The following is a 15,963-nucleotide window of genomic DNA, read 5'->3' as shown; positions in this document are numbered from 1 at the left end:
TACTGGGGCAACTTACAAGGTCTCTCTGTAGCCAGCTGCTGAATTTTGTTGAACCTGTTAGTGAGGGCTCACTGTTGAATTTAGTTGGTGTTGGCCAGTGGGATCCAAAGTTGTTGGAGATGGAGGGTGCGTGGACAGCTAGACACGCAACGTGTCCATATTAACATTGTTTCACTAGGAAGCCACGTTAATTTTTTTTTTTTTAATAAATAATCCAGATGTCATGCTTCCAAGCAGGAACTTAAGAAGTCTGAAACTATAGTAAGAGGAATTGCATTAGCAATTTGGAGAGGTTTGAACTTAGGCATTAACTCAACAGGATTTAAATTCCAAAGCCCACTGCCCTTTTGGGAGGTCTCAGTATCATTTTGAAAAGGGCTAGGGCCATATCATGGGAGCCAAATACAGAACAGGGAAGATGAGGTGTCCCTACTATGCTCTTAACTAAACCTTGACCTGATTCTCCTCTTGTATGTGATAACACAATAACATATGGTGGGAATATCTCCATGTAAATAAATGAAATGACATTAACATAAGGTCTCACAGTCTCAAAAATCTTTCAAAGATAATGAAGTCCTTTTAAGCTTTGTTGGATACTGTTGACGGAGTATGGGAGAAAGAACCAAATCCGAGAGGGAAACACAAGGACAACTCAGGTATTAGATATTCTGTTTTGTAGATGCTGGTTGACTAACAAGATGATGTGCTCACAGGTCTGGACTAGCCACAGCATCTGTTGTGTTCTACATAGGAGAAAGGAGATAGTAAGCTATATGGAAGGAAACTATGCAAGTGATAGGTGAACCACAGGACAAATGGGTAAAACTGTGGAGAGTGTCACTGCAGGAGACTGTGCAGGAGACATAAGAAGCTAGAGACAATGGGGGTAGAGGTATGAGAGGAAATACTAGGTGTTATGACATGGGGGGGAAATAGTAGGTGTTATGACATGGAGGGGAAAGTAGGATGTTCATAGATGTGGTGAGGACCTGTTGGGATGGGACTGGAGATCTCATTAGGGAACATGAGGAGGATTTTGTGGTGGACAATGAAATGAAATTTAGGGTGTGGATCTGCAAGAGATCAGCTCCTATTAGTTCTACTGGGTACAGAACAATTTGTCCTTGGAAGACAATCTGTAGCTGTAGAACAATGTATGCAGTGGCTATCCAGTGCATTTTTCCCCTGGCTGTGTATGGGCCATTCTGGAATTCATGGGAATAGGATGCACTTGCATGTGCTTGTGACTTGCTGTTTGGTGCCTTGTTCATAGCATCGGTGCAACTATGGTTAATCCAAATCACTTCTTGAGCCTGAAGTGCAGCATATCAGCAGTCAGTGAAAATCCTGTTAGGGATCTGTCAGTGGATGATTAAGAGATGTCAGAGGGCAGAGTAAGCTGTATTAGCACCGAGCTAGGTAGATGAAGTGTTCTGTGGTGAGCCTAATCTTGTGAAGAGCATGACCTTTGTCTTCTGTATAAAGGTTTTCCATGGTAACCCTGCTTTTTAATTAAGTTCTTAATATACATTATAACCTAGGTGAAACAATCTTGGCTGATGGGAGGCTCAAAAGGGTGTGAGGACTTCCTGATGGAGGGAGGGTGGAAAGGTGTGATGAAGAAGGGGAGATGTAAGAAATGAGCATAGAAAATGGGATTAACGTCAGCTAAAAGACATGTGAAGAGCAGTTTATCTGCTCTTTCCCCTCCTCCTTCTTCACCTCCTCTTTCTCTGCTGTGCGGTGTTCCCTCCTTGTTAGTGCATCAACCCTTCTCAATAGATCACTGGACCAAGCGGGGATGTTGTGGCTCATTACCCAGATGTTACTTAATTATAGTGACATGTTTTTTAAAAGAATCTTAGGCAGGATAGACAGAGCTCTGCTGGCTTACTGCTATACCTGAAAATGGCCATCTTTGGTAATGTCCTGACAAAGGATTAATGAAGTCTGAAGGGGGACATGGATCTCATCATTCCTCAAAAAGAGTTTTTCAAGGAGATATACAGCTCTTGGAAAGTGAAAAGAAAAGCTTTTGACTAGGAGAGTTGTGGGCAAAAGCAGAGTTTTCCTAATACCCATCCAGAGATGTAAAAAAGGGAAATTTTTTTCTGATGCATCAATGGAAATATCTGTACATTTTAATTTATCTTTTTCATTTGAAAACAATGAAACCACTCTTCTCTTTCCCTGTCTGCAGGGGGTGAGGGTGCTGCCCAAATGCTTTCAGGCGTACATGTTGGAAGCTGAAGTCTGCACTCCTCCCATGGCAGCAAAGCTTAATTTCCCAAGTGTTTTTATATAAGAACAGAGACTTGATCTGAAATAGGAGCTCAGCCCACTAGACATCACAAGCCGCTGATAGATCTCAGAGGACTTCAAGGGTTTGTTAGAGTTTGGCTGATGAAATAATGGCATTTTACAAAAGCAGCATCCAGGGTGCCCATCAGGGTTTGTGTCCTGGTTCCCTGGGGGGGGGGGGGGCTCTTTAGACACGTGAGTGTGTATGGTAAGATGGAAAAGAGAGCATGTCAAAAGGACTCAACAGTCATGTTCTTTGCTATATTCAGGGTGCACAAAGGGTTTCTGAGAAGTATTGATTTATGAAACATTGTAAGAAAGAGACCAAGATAAAAATCAATAGAGGTGATGTTGGTTCTGTGTGTTTTGATCCTGCTGAGCTTGGAGGATGATCCTACCATAATCTCTGAGGCATACAGTGTAAAACCTGCTCCTGGTGAGCTGCTGTGTATATATATATGTGCCTTTGTCTCTTGTTCTCTAATATCAGGCATGTAGATCCAGTCACATCTGAGCTGATGCATTATTCTTACCAATCTCTGAGTTTAGGAGTGCGTCCCTTTGGTTGGCTGAGCCAGCATACATTTGACAGTGCTCGTAGCTCAGGAGAATAAATCTAGGCTATAGCAATTTAGCGTGCAGCTTCCCTGTGCTCTGAGCTGAGGCATGTGAATCCCAGCCCTGATGAACATCTCCTTCCATGCTCCTGCTGAGCATTTGAACTCTGGCTTTAGTCCTACTGTAATTACAGTTTATTCAATTTAGAAACAGTTATTGCATGAGCCCTCAGAACAGCCTTTTAGCACTAGAATCTCTCTGTAGAAGAGCCAATGGTCAAATTATTTCATTACCAATGTGGGTAGCTTCGTCCTCATCCTTTTAGATTTCTAGACAAACCTATACCTCCTTTCCCCATATGCAATTATAAATTGATACTGTATAATTTGCCTGTCACTTGATATAAGGCTCTGTTTATTTTAAAGGCAGTAATTAGAGATAACAATTGCTATAGAAAAATAAACATCTGTTCAATGAGCAGACTGAGTAATTAAGAGCAATTATTGGTTTCCATAAGTAGGATGCTCAGTAACAAAGTTCTTTCCAGTGCAGCTAAGAAGAGCGTAAGATGCATATTGTAGGATACCAGAAATATATGCACAAGAAGACTTGGGAAATGAAATGGAATCTATTAATAAGAAATTATCTAGACCTTTCTTTTCAGATTGTATGTAAGATGCAGTTTTCCTGGTTGTAATATGTAAAACTTGCCTAGGATTTAGATCCCTTTCCAACATTTTTTGCAAGGATTAATCGCTTAATACTTCTACAGCCCTTGCAAGGTAAGTAAGTAAGTGTTGTTATCCTTATTTTACGGCTGTAGAAATCATGTTGCTGTGGGCCAAATTTTAATCTGTTTTCCACTGTTGTAGATCTAAAGCAACTTAACTGCAGTCAGCAGAGTTAGACACTGTAACTGAACTGATTTAACCCTAATTGAAACTACAGTGTTTGTGAAGAGAACTGTTGAGAATAAAGAGCAAGAATATTACATTTTAAGCATTGTCCTACATTCTGCTTGATTTGTATTAATGCTTTTGTTTGCTTTAAGGTTGATTTTCTAAACTGGCATCCTTGAAGGTTTGCAGATCTTCTAAATGCTAGTGCATGTAGTTTTCAGGAATGAGCATCCATACTTTTAAGATTTACAACAGCAACCTCCAATTTGTGGGGATAAATTATGTTTCTTGTATATAAAGATCATATATACAAAGCTGATATGCAGCAACGGTGTACACACACTAAGCTTTTTAAAAAACAGTGTACTTGGGTTTGTTCAGCCTAAGATTTTTGTTCCTCCTTTAATCGAGATAGTTTGTTACCAGTACTAGTCTGAGCCCTGAAGTAAACCACAAATGTTTGTGTCCTGCAGTGCCTAGATTAACATTTGCAGAGTATTCATTGACTTGAATTAATTGGCAATTAGCTAACTCAAGTTAAAAGACGAGTGATATTTCTCTCTAGACGTTCTTTTAATAGCTCATCCAGCCGAAATAGATACTACTGGCCAGACCAGGGTTTTCTGCTCAGATTTTGTAAGAAGTTTTTTTTGACAAGGCGCTCTGAAGTGAAATGAAGAGCAAGTAACGTGAGATGTGCAGGTGATCTTCTGAAATCAGGGGCTAGTTTCCCTACTACAGAAATGTATCAATACTTACAAATAGGGCATTGGTTTGGTTTTATTTCAAAAGAAAATGAAAGACCTCCATTTACCATTGGAAAAATCATATGTATTAAATGTAGCAAAAGTACGTAATTTTTCATTCCACTTCTTGAAGTAGCCTTATGGTTAAAAACCAGGATAATGAGTTACTTGTGTTTAACATTTCTGAAAGACTGTGGGAACATTATTCATTAACAATAAGTGTACCATAAGTGCTGTATTTAAACAACAATGTTGTTTCATTATTTATTAGTCTCTCTCTCTCAAAATGATAATTTGTTTCAGATTGGTGTCTTTGGCAGACTCCAAGTTTGGATAGGATTGAAAAACAGTTCTCTCTTGTTCCTAGATCGTTTCTTTCTCTAATGAAGAGTTGTAATAACGGGATCATTAGTAAGGTGTTACTGTCCACAGTTGTGTTCCCTCATGCTGCTATTTATACAGCTGTAAAGTGGATATGAAATAGCACCAGCTCCAAAGTCTTAGTGTTTTATTCAGTCTGTGTTAGAGAAAATTACTACACAAAATGCAAGGCAAAAGTAAATCAGCCTTTTCTGAAATCCTGTCCTTGGCTGAAAAGTCATGGAGGTGATTGCCAGTTACAATATAGGCCACGGAGATGATGTTCTGCAATCAGGGATTCACAGTGAATATATCGTCTCAGCTGGAGGGAAGCTTTTGTTTCTCCATCCCCACAGTACATTCTTCTTGGGTAAAATAAAGGATTCCTTGCTGTACTGCTTCAGGATGGGCTGTCCACCTGTCCAGCTGATCTAAATCTGTCCCATGCTCATAACATAAGCTCCTGTCCTTTTCAGAAAAGATCTGTGTATCTTTAAGCATCTGCAGAGTGGGAGTTTACCAGCAGCAAAACCCACAGGCGTGGTTGTTAGCGGGTCAGTGCAGCATTAGGCTGTGTAAGGTCTGTACGCTTCCCTTTCCTTTTCTTCCTTGAATGGCATCTTTCCCTTGTGTCATCTGGGGTTCCTCATGCTCATCGGTTTTCAATTCATGGCTTTTAATTATAAATGAAAAGACAATGTTAGCTTACACATGCCCTTGCTTTTCAGTGTGTTCATGTTTTCTTCTTTACTCCCCAACCTAAAATTATAGGGCTGGTTCTAGTGCAGTTCAGTGGCTAAGATCAAAAACAGCCCAATGTTTGCAGCTCATAGGATGTAACAGCCTGTTTGAAAGCCCCAGCATGTCAGTGTCTGAGAGGCCCCAGGATCCACCTGTGGATGGAAATCTGAAGTGTGCCTGGAGGAGTGAGTGTGTGTGACAGCTATGTGGGTGGTTGGGGGAAAACTTCAAGTGCTTGATTCCCACAGCATCTTAGATTTTCTTCCAGGACAGACCAGACTTAACTTTGACAATCATGAAGATTACTTACCTGCATTTGAGTGGTTAATTACTCATGAAGCAGGCAAGTTCAAACTCTACGTGTTGCCTGGCAGACTTACTTTAAGCCAAGCCAGTGCACAATATCCTTTTAGCGGTAGCCTTGTTTGTTTTCCTTTGGGGACCACACAGGTACCTGTGCTGGCCTGAATGTACAGATAAGCTTTACAAGCAAGTAACTAACTTATTGACATGTTTGTATTGGAGGTTTGCTATAGATTCGAGGTGCTCATTAACAGCTGCGTATACAGGAGAGGAAAAACTGGAAGATCCACAGCCTCTTCCACAACCCCGTAAACATACCTTGGACACTTGTTTCTAAGCAGGCATTTCTGCCACTTCCATTTCAATAATAGCTCAGCAGTTTACTCATGTAGTTCTTATTCTCTCTAAGGGTCTGTCATTATGCAGATGTATAATACATCTTGAATGGTTTATGTTCTCTGTGTCAGTAAAAGGGCTTCCTAAGCATCAGAAGCCCACAACAGTTCAAATCCCCATGTAAGTCATCTCTGAGTAATTATACACTAAACTGGAATTACAGGACAGAAACAGAAGTCCTGAGTAGAAGCCCTTCCTGCCCAAGCTCAATTAGGAATTCCTTGTAGTAGCAGGAAGGCCCTATCCTATAGATGGACTTACTAAGAAGGGGGTTTTTTGGTTAGACTGGCATGCAAATGTCAAAAGGAAGTGGCTAGGGGAGGGGGGAGGAGGCAAGGCAGAGCGACATGTTTTATTTTTATCCTAAAATTACGTTCAGTGAATTTAGTACAGTGAAAAGTGCTGTCTTGGGCTGTTCAGAGGGTTGTCTTAAAGTTCTGTCTCCACAAACAGACAGTGGTGACAGTGCATTTTTTTTTCCTTGATTTTTAAAATGCGAGTCAGGAGAAGAGGGAAAATGCATTAAATCTCACGTGTTTTCTCATTCTGTTCTCTGGTACTGTGGTGTAAATCAAGAACGACTTCTTGAGATCCATGAAATTAATTCAATATCAAATCAGTGTGATTCAGTGTCAGTGTAATTTTTTGCAAGGTGTGCAGTGTCTTCTAACAGTTGATAAACTTTTTTTTGGAGTAAACAGAATGGTTTAATCTTAATTTTTGAGTTTTTGTGGTAGGTTAGTAGCTAGAAGGACAGAGGATACTGTGAAGATTGCCTGTACAGCATGGTGGTGTCCCAGAAGTTCATGGTTAAAACCCTTCTATGACTCAATGACAAGGTGCTTCAGGAAGGACAAAGGAAAGATAGTTTACAGATCAGCGAAGTTGAGTGGGACATTTGTCTTGATTTGGGAGCAACAACATTTGAAATCAAACCCTGAAGTGTGAGATACCAGAAGCCTTTATATTTTCTTCAGGGTGAAGGACCAGTTACAGAGAGCAGTTGTTTGTCACCTTTATTGACCTCTTAAAATAATTGGTCTGCAGCATGTTACAGTGCAGCACTGTGCCACAGATCCTGTGATTCTAGATATAAAGGACTAAGCTAGAAGTTCTGCTGAGCTTTGAAAGTGTAACTGACGGCGATGTAGAGAGTGATGTGGTCATGCTGTAAGAGTGATGTAGAGCTGTGATTTGTGCTGGAAGCAGGAAGGAAGCAATCAGCACAGACTGAAACTGTGCACACTTTCCACAAAGTGGTGCCAAGTAGCCGCTATCCAAACACAGAACAAAGCCAAAGAGAAGCATAAGTAAGGCTGCAGCTGCTATGAATGGTGAACATAGAGCCAGTAGTGCTATGGGTAATATTATAAATTTATTGAATAGATAAAATTCAGACACAAGAGTGAGGATTGGCCGGACATCACAGCATCTCCCCCCAGCTGTGCTTCTCAGCCACTTCAGGTGGAGGACAGGCTGTTGCTATACACAGCTTCAAATGGATTTGTTAGTGTGCAGCGTTCTTAATTTTTGTGAGTTGTTTATGTCATGCCTGAAAGTAAGGATGTCAGCATTTAACTAGATGAGACTGAGAAATTAAGTGACTAGAAGTATCCAGAACACTTGAGCACACCAAAAAAGCGATATGACTGGAAGCAAGTCAGGAGTTTATTTCTCAGCATAATAACCAGTCATTAATGGTTCCAAGTTTATGATTAACTGTGTAGCAAAAAGATGGACAAGCAGGAGATTGTTGGAGTCCCTGATGAAAATCCAGTTCACTTCACTGGGGACAGTTTGTAGTAAGGCAATAGTCTATATATTCATCCCTCAACAAGAAGTGTAAAGTCCTGTGTTCATTGTTTTTGCTGGACTGCAGATCAGTTGTGTTCAATTTGCAGATAAAGCAACGTGTTTGGCTTTGTGGTTTGCATCAGAAGATAGGGTCAGGATCTTAATTGCAACCCAACCTAGGAGCTGTGAGCTGAGAGAGACTTTTTCTTACTCTGTGATGTCATTGCTCATAAATGCTCTGCGAAGCCTAGCAGGTCTCAGTGACATCAGGGAGGTGCCATTTCTTCTTACTTCAGTTATAACTGAATTAAACTAAATGGCAATTTGGCATATTGTGTGTGGAGTGGGATGGGATGCAGCCTATCAGGTGTTGTGCTGCATATGCACGTTTGACGAGTAAAAGCTGAAGCAAACAAGATCTCACTTGAATAGACCTACAAAGTAAAATTTTTCTGGGTACAAATTTTCTTAATGGCGATAGAGTTGAGAGCTCAGGGGACCATCTTAAACTCACTTGTGGAGATATCTCTATGTACTTTCATGCAAGTCAGCAGATTTAGGTCAAAACTTTGCAGAAGATAATGCTTCATGTATGTTACTTATCTCTTTCTTTTAATTCTTGGAATTTTGTTCCATATTTTGGTGATAGCTCAGACATCCCGATCCTGTCAAGGATATCCATATCCTTTTGCCAATATAATCATTTAACAGCACTCTTAAGTTATTTGAGGACAAGGATAGAGTAAATTATAACAAATAAGAACAACTTAGAATTGTATCAGCATATGTTGATGTTCCTCCATGCCACAATGGCATTCATCATAGTGTTAACTTTATACAGCAGGGTAAATTAAAACAGTAAGAGAAAGCATAATTAAGTACCTTTTTATTATGATCATGAAAGCTGTGGAAGGAGCTAGAAAAATGTAGAGGCCATGTCTACACTGCAGACATTTGACCATCTAGTTTTGTTGATTTCTGAGCTTTTGTTGATGGCAGGTGTTGGCAAAAGCCCTTAGCCTAGTGCGGTTAAATTGGCAGGAGTTTACTTCTTACTGGTAGAATGTGCTTTGAGTGGTGGGAGCTGGGATACAGTGCTTCAACAAAAATACAGCTTGAATGGCAGAAACTGCAGCAGCATTAAGGATGTTGGCGGCTTCACTGCCAAATAGTCACAATGTGGGCTGCAGGGTCTTCATTACTCACAAGTAATGAATCTTATCTGGCTGGAGGAGGGACTGGTGGAAATTTGTTTGCATAGAAGTTGCCAACTGCTGGGTGGCGTACTAATAGCAAAAATCTCAACGGCGACTGTCTCTAACCAGTTCTTCCTTTCTATTTTGCTCTGTTTCTCCTGCAGGGCTTGTGAAGTTGGGGGTTCACTGTGTCACGTGTCAGAAGGTCGCGATAAAAATTGTCAACAGAGAGAAGCTCAGCGAGTCGGTGCTAATGAAGGTAATTTGCTAATGGGAGATTTTTTAAAAAAATAAGTTCTTGTCTCTTTGTCTTCTGTTCCATGCAAAATTAATATCTTTAATTACATATAACAAACATCTCTGTCAGTACTAGGAGTATGTGGAGCATAATAACAATAATTTAGTTATGGGGGAGGCTAGAGCAGCTGAAATTAAATGGGAGCATGCCTGTGCTTTGTGAACAAAATAAATGGTCAGCTGGAGAGTTGTTGCTTCTCTGCTGGGGCAGATGAGTGTTGGGCATCTGACTTCCACCGCTGCAGCAGTGCATAATAGTTGCAGTACATTGCAGACCAAGGTGTACAAATGTCAGTAGGAAGAGATTAAGAGAGGCTGGTGAATCTGTTGTTTGAATACTCCTACCACTTGCTCTGTTGCATGGGTTCGTTATGATCTGATGTGCCAAGGTCTGTGACTGTTTAAAGCTGTTGTAATTCTGTTAACAATCTGCAGAACTGTGTTATTGGAAACCATCAAAGTGTCTGTCCCAATGGTCCCAATGGCTGTAGTGTTCAGAAGAGCTTAATTTGTTTTTTACCTAGCCTTGTGATATCCATATACTTACATGAGTGTCATTGATTGATCTTGGAAACCTAAAAATAAAATAAATATATGCATAAAAGTTTATTCATGTGATTTGGTGACTAAAAAGGCTAAATTCAGCTTGATGAGAGGGAATGCAACTGCACTGCAATCAACAGAATTCCATCAAGCTGTCACCTGCAAATGACACTAACAGGTCTGCATGCAGCGTAGAGCACTTTATTGGGGTAACTTCCCTATAAGCACATGGAGCAGATATCTTTACACTGCTGTTTCTTGTATGTACTTCTGTGTCAGCTGTTTTCCAGCACAAATAAGTATAGCACCCTTACTAGGAGCAGAGAGAAAATGGAGATTAAAGGCATATGCAGTCAGTGAATGTTACGCATACAGTGTAAGTTTATTTTTTTCAGAGAAGGATTCTTAAAGTTGATATTCAATTGTGATGTGTTCAGACTTACCTTTCTGGAATTTCATTGAAGTATTCCCTCTCCTGCAGTACTTTGGATCCAAATAGTCTTCTAATATAGACCAAAAGTTAGAAAGTGAAATAGGTAAGAAAACTGCAACTTTAAATGGAGATTCAGTGGATGAATGGAACACAACAAAAGCAAACAAAAGTGCATAAATGGTAAAATCTGAATGAGACTCTAAACACTTTGAATGTTTTCCAGAATAACATAGTAGGAATATTTTTAAAAAACATGAGCATTTTGTTTGCTGAGAGACTGGTATCTGTATAAAGCATTTTATTTACCTCATTGATTTTCAGAGTAGGAGGCAAATCACTTAGCATAGCAAAGTGATCTCTCTGCTTTAGTTGTGTTGCATTACCTCGGTTGTAGTATGAAATCTGATTAGTGAAACGGTGTGTTAGGCCCTTGTTTACACAGCCACATGCTGAAGCGTGCCATGTTTTCTGTAAGATTGTACAGCATCCTTCTCAGGAGGAAACCACGCATTGTATCGTGATTCTCATTTTCAGACCATTCTTGGTGAGATTTTTCTCTTTCAAGGATTCTGTTCTCTGTGCTCAGAAGGTTGGAACAACAGACGGGATTGAAGCAGTTTGCCCACTTCTTGCATAAACTCAGTAACCAGATGTCTTTTCAGGAATGCCCTGTGTCTGATGGTCACAGGGCCTAAGTGAATTTGGAATTGACTGTACTGTTAGTCAGCTTAATCCAGCCTGGCCAAAGGGGAAGAATGCTTGCAGCTTTCAGCAATCCTAGTGTGACCATTGCCAAGCATCCAGCTGACAGCTTGCTGCGTGGAGTCAACAGCCACAGGGAAACAGCCAACAGTGAAGCCAAGTCATGGTGGTGTGGTGGCATTCCTACTTTGCAAATCTTCCCACTAGCTTATCAGTTGCAGTGACTCTTGCCAGTGGGCTGTGCAGAACACTCCCTGGAGCCAAATGATTCAAGACCACAGCTAGTCTCCCAAGCCAGGCCCAGACTGATGGATTTTGCTTTAATCCACCCTTGGACAGAAAAACTGGATCTGACAAATACACACACCTGCCACATGAATCTGTAACATTGCAGTGCTGTGGCCATTTATCCTAGAGCATAAGGAAGAAGTCTGCTTGCCATCCTTTCAACATCTAAAATGACAGGCACAAGCATATAGAGCAGGCTGCTTTCTCTGCCATGATTATTCTATTTTGACTTGCTTCTTATAGCCTTCATTTCTCCAGTATTTTTGCAGTATTTTATTCTGTACGTTCAGGGAACTGTCCCTTCTTTCTGCAGCTGCTCTTCATCTGAGCTGTGCAGAATTGAGAGGCATTTGGTGAAGTGCTTTCTAATCATAACGTCGTAGTATCGATATTTCTGGAGAGAAGAATTTGGAATTGAAGCAGCTGGTCTCAATTAGCAGAACTGCTGCTATGGAGATGATACATGGACAGGCACGATGCAGTGCAAGCTGCAGTAAATGTATCATCCAAGCGCTTGCTGCCCTGTCAAAGGACAGGGCTGTTCAATGCACATGCGAGCCTTTTGCTTTGTTATGCTCTTACACACTAAGCACAGGCTGGGGAGCAGTGTTCCTTTCCCAGCTCCAGCTTAGGCCTGTTTAGGAGCCTGGTTTTGAGGCAAAGCTACAAATGTAATTTCACAGATGAGAACAGAAAGGCTGGTTCTGTTCTCACTCCTGCTTTCACACAACTGGTAAAAGCTTCAGCTGTGTTTCTTCAACTGCACTTGTGGTAACCCCCACTGATGTGGAGACCTACCTCCCATGGTACCGCTAGCTTGCTCTAACACAAATCAGCAGAAAGATTTCAGAGAAGAGTGTGTTATAGGGAGCATCTTGAGATTGAAATAGGGTTCATTAATTTCCCTGAATTACTTCTAGATCGCTGAGAGGGAAATTAGGCCCAGAATGCAAGAGCTGAAAGTGTCTGTAAAGCAGTAAGCTTTCCTGAACAGGCAGGTTCACTATTGATGGTTGCATTTTCAGTACCAGCACAAGCATTTCAAGTTTATAACTTCAGAATATAAAGGTTAAAGCAAATCTTTCCTCTGATGTGGCAAAGGCTTGTTTGGGAACCTTGGTGTCTCATAAGAGGTACTCAGAAGAGTCCTTTCCTCTTTACCACCTCACCAGTTCTCTTCCACTCCCTCCTTCCAAAGAATAAACAACAAAAAAGCTACTCTTTCGGTGATCCATCAGACAAAATACTCTTTGGACAGACAGTGGTAGTAGAAGCAATGGGAGCATAAAGGATGAAGAGTAAGAAGGGGACAGCTGGCCTTGGACTAATTACTTGAACACGCAGGCATCCTGAGAAAGCCACAGATGTCCCAGGCTTGATGACTGGAGCCCCGAGCTCCGTATGTGTGCTTTGTGTGTATGTGCCTTTTGTTTCTTCTGACTGAGTCCTCCAGTGCTGGTCTTGAAGCACGGCAGGCATTTCCAGGGTGGGGGATGGGAAGACACAATCGCTTCCACGTTTCTCTTGTGGAGCTCAATTGAAACATGGGTGGTGGGTTTTGGGGAGGTTGGTTGGTTGTTTTAGTGCCTTCTGGTGCTAATGAGCTCTGCTTCCAAAAACTTCTGCAAAGGTGTAGTGTGTGTTCTTAAGAAGGGGAGGATCATGCAACAATCACTGTTGGAGATCACTGATTGCCTGAAATAATTGAGTGGAGGGTTAGGTAGCAGGATTGGGTGTCAGCCTCTTGGAATTGCCAAGATAACTTATGAAAGCATACTTGTAAATAGGCACTGCTTTGCATGGTCTTTTCATCATCTCATGCTTCTTCCTGAGCTTCTGTTTCAATAGCTACTTATTTCTTTACTACCTTGTCCTACTTTGAGTCTTTCCTTCCTTCTCTATTTTCTTTCAGTTGTTATTTTGCCTCTTTTTAACCCCTTTCATTCTTCTTTTCTCCCCCATTCTGTGATTTCTTCCTTTTTTCTCTGTCTTTTCCACTTTTGCTACAGAAAGTCATGTAATAACTGTCATTTTGTTGCAAAAACTGCTGAAATGCAACATGTCTGGTTGAGGTGCCTGTTCTTCAAGGAAAAAGTTTAGAAATTGAGCACAATTCAGAAAGTTTCTGAGAGAATAAGTAAACAATCAGAGCTCATGTTTTATGAGAGACTCAAGGGACTCAATCTACCTAGTTTATTAAAGAGAAGGTTAAGACATAACTTAATCATGGTCTGTAAATACTGATAAGGAGCATAGGCATTTGATAATAGAGGATATTACAGTCTTGGGGGCAAAAAGCTTATTGGAAACTAATAGTTGTAAGCTATAGGTAGACAGATTAAATGTAGAAATACTAGGCCTATTTGACCACTGGATGAAGTTACTAATTGGAACAAGCCACCCAAAGCGCTGGTGAGTTTTTCCCCTGAAAGACTATTAGACTTCGTCTTAAACTGCTGTGTGTTTTTCTAAAACCTAGACCCTAGTTAAGCTTCAGCTGCTGGACTTGCAGCAGGAAGTAGTTGAAGATGGTTTCCTGATCCGTGCTATGAATTAGCTTTGACTAGATTAATGCAACAGCCTCTCTGGCCTTAAAATCCATGGAGCTGTGAATTTCTAATCACACACTTGAAATCTGTAAAAAGTCACTTATCTCTGTCTGGAGCATAAAGAGAGGCACTTGTGCAAGGTATCTGCAGAAGCAGAAATTTAGTGAAGTTAAAGAAGGGAATACTTGAGAGCAGCATCTTCGCTTTAGAATACCTCATTTTCAGACTTTTCAAACAAAAGACTGTGATATTGGCTGACCTAGCTGTCCTTAGCTGCTGACTGGAGGCCTAGTCTACAGAAATCATTACCAGAATATCAGAACAGTGTCAGGGAGAAGCTAAATCTGAGACAGAGACAGAAACAGACTGAATAGTGTAACTTGGTTCAAATTCAGCTTTGATCATAAGAGGGGCAGTTTCCTTGACATTAGCAAAGCCAAACTCACCAGTGCCAAACCTGAATTTCACCAAATCAGAATTTTTTCTTAATGTATTCAATAGTAGCCTAATTGTTTTCCAGCTGCAGTATTTAGGATTTTTACTGTTGATTGCAGTGGAAATGGTGTTAAGGTGCTGCTGAATCCCACTGAATACCCCTACCATTGGGTACAAATGAACAAAGAGATGAGACTGTATGGTTTCACCAGTGAAATGTGTTTAGATTAATCTAGGATACTGGCACATAAGATTTTGGAGATGGTCATATTAAAAATAGCAAATAGGAGGGAAAGTCTTTCAATTTATTAAACAGAAGTCCCAAAGAAGAGGTTTTAAAGCATTCATCAAACTTTCCAGGACTTCCTGATTAAGAAACACTGTGCTAACTTGCTGATGCTCATCTATTATTCTTCTGATTGATTGGCATATTGCTGTGAGAGGATAATAACCCAGAGGACCTTATATTCATGGCAAAATAAGATGAAAGGATAAAGGAAATTAAATCTCCCCAAAACATGTACATACTGTCTGATACTCATATTTTTACTTGCTGTTGAACATGCAGGTTGCAATGTACAAATGAGTATGTTCACACTTACACGGATTGTCCCTTGCACATTCGCTGCATGTGCTTGTTAAAAACACACACTCTCACCCTCATTGTGGTTTATCTTTAACCCAGAGAATTATCACATGCTTGTCTGCTTTTAGCACTGGAAGAGAGCAGATAAGAAGTGTGCGTGTGTCTGTGTGTATGTTTGACGGTGCGTAGGTGGTGAACAAACTGCAGGAATGATTGGCACTCATCAAAGAACATGAGTGCACAAACATACACTCACCCCCCGCCTCTGTGACCCTAGTTCATATTCCAGTAGCAACCCAGTTAGCACAGCACAGCTTCATGTATGCGAGTGTCTCTTCTGAGTTCAAAGAGATAACAAAGCACCTTGCAATATGAAAAACATGGGGAAAATAAAAGGGGCTTTTTTTTCCTGTGCCTCCCTTCTGCTATAGGGAGTTCGGGAGTAGGGATCTGTTACTGCATGTATAATGCAGAGTGTTTTGTTTTAAACTGGAGCTGGTGGGGAGCATTTAAAGCCTGTTCACTTGTCATCTGTTTGAGCAGCTAAAGAAGTTGGGTAATTGTATTTTCCTTCAGAGAAGAATCACTCTCCGCCTCCACTTTCCACCACACCCACAAGGAACACAGTTTGAGGTATTCTTAAAGAAGGAAATTAAACAGGAATCACGAGCACATGATGTATCTGTCAGAGGAACAAACCTGTCAACTGTGCACAGTGCCTTTTGCTTTCTAAAGTTAGTATGATCAATTGAGGCATTTGGGCAAGCTATAAAAATAATTGGCCCTATTTTTTCCACCCTACTTTTAATTCTACAGACTTGTATTACAGCAGT

The 15,963-nt window shown here is 40.7% G+C and overlaps 1 protein-coding gene across 1 annotated transcript in view; it reads left to right on the top strand.

Annotated features, from left to right (window-relative positions):
* BRSK2 (BR serine/threonine kinase 2) overlaps positions 1-15,963 on the top strand; it is a 326,862-nt gene that overhangs the window by 155,832 nt on the left and 155,067 nt on the right. Inside the window, 1 exon segment of the mRNA XM_075502349.1 lies at positions 9,462-9,556. Coding sequence (XP_075358464.1) covers positions 9,462-9,556 — 95 coding nt within the window.

Source organism: Mycteria americana, chromosome 5 (genome assembly GCF_035582795.1).
Source record: "Mycteria americana isolate JAX WOST 10 ecotype Jacksonville Zoo and Gardens chromosome 5, USCA_MyAme_1.0, whole genome shotgun sequence".
In the NCBI taxonomy this organism is placed as follows: domain Eukaryota; kingdom Metazoa; phylum Chordata; class Aves; order Ciconiiformes; family Ciconiidae; genus Mycteria; species Mycteria americana.
The sequence above is the reverse complement of the archived record's forward strand: the minus strand, read 5'-3'. Positions and strand labels throughout refer to the sequence as shown.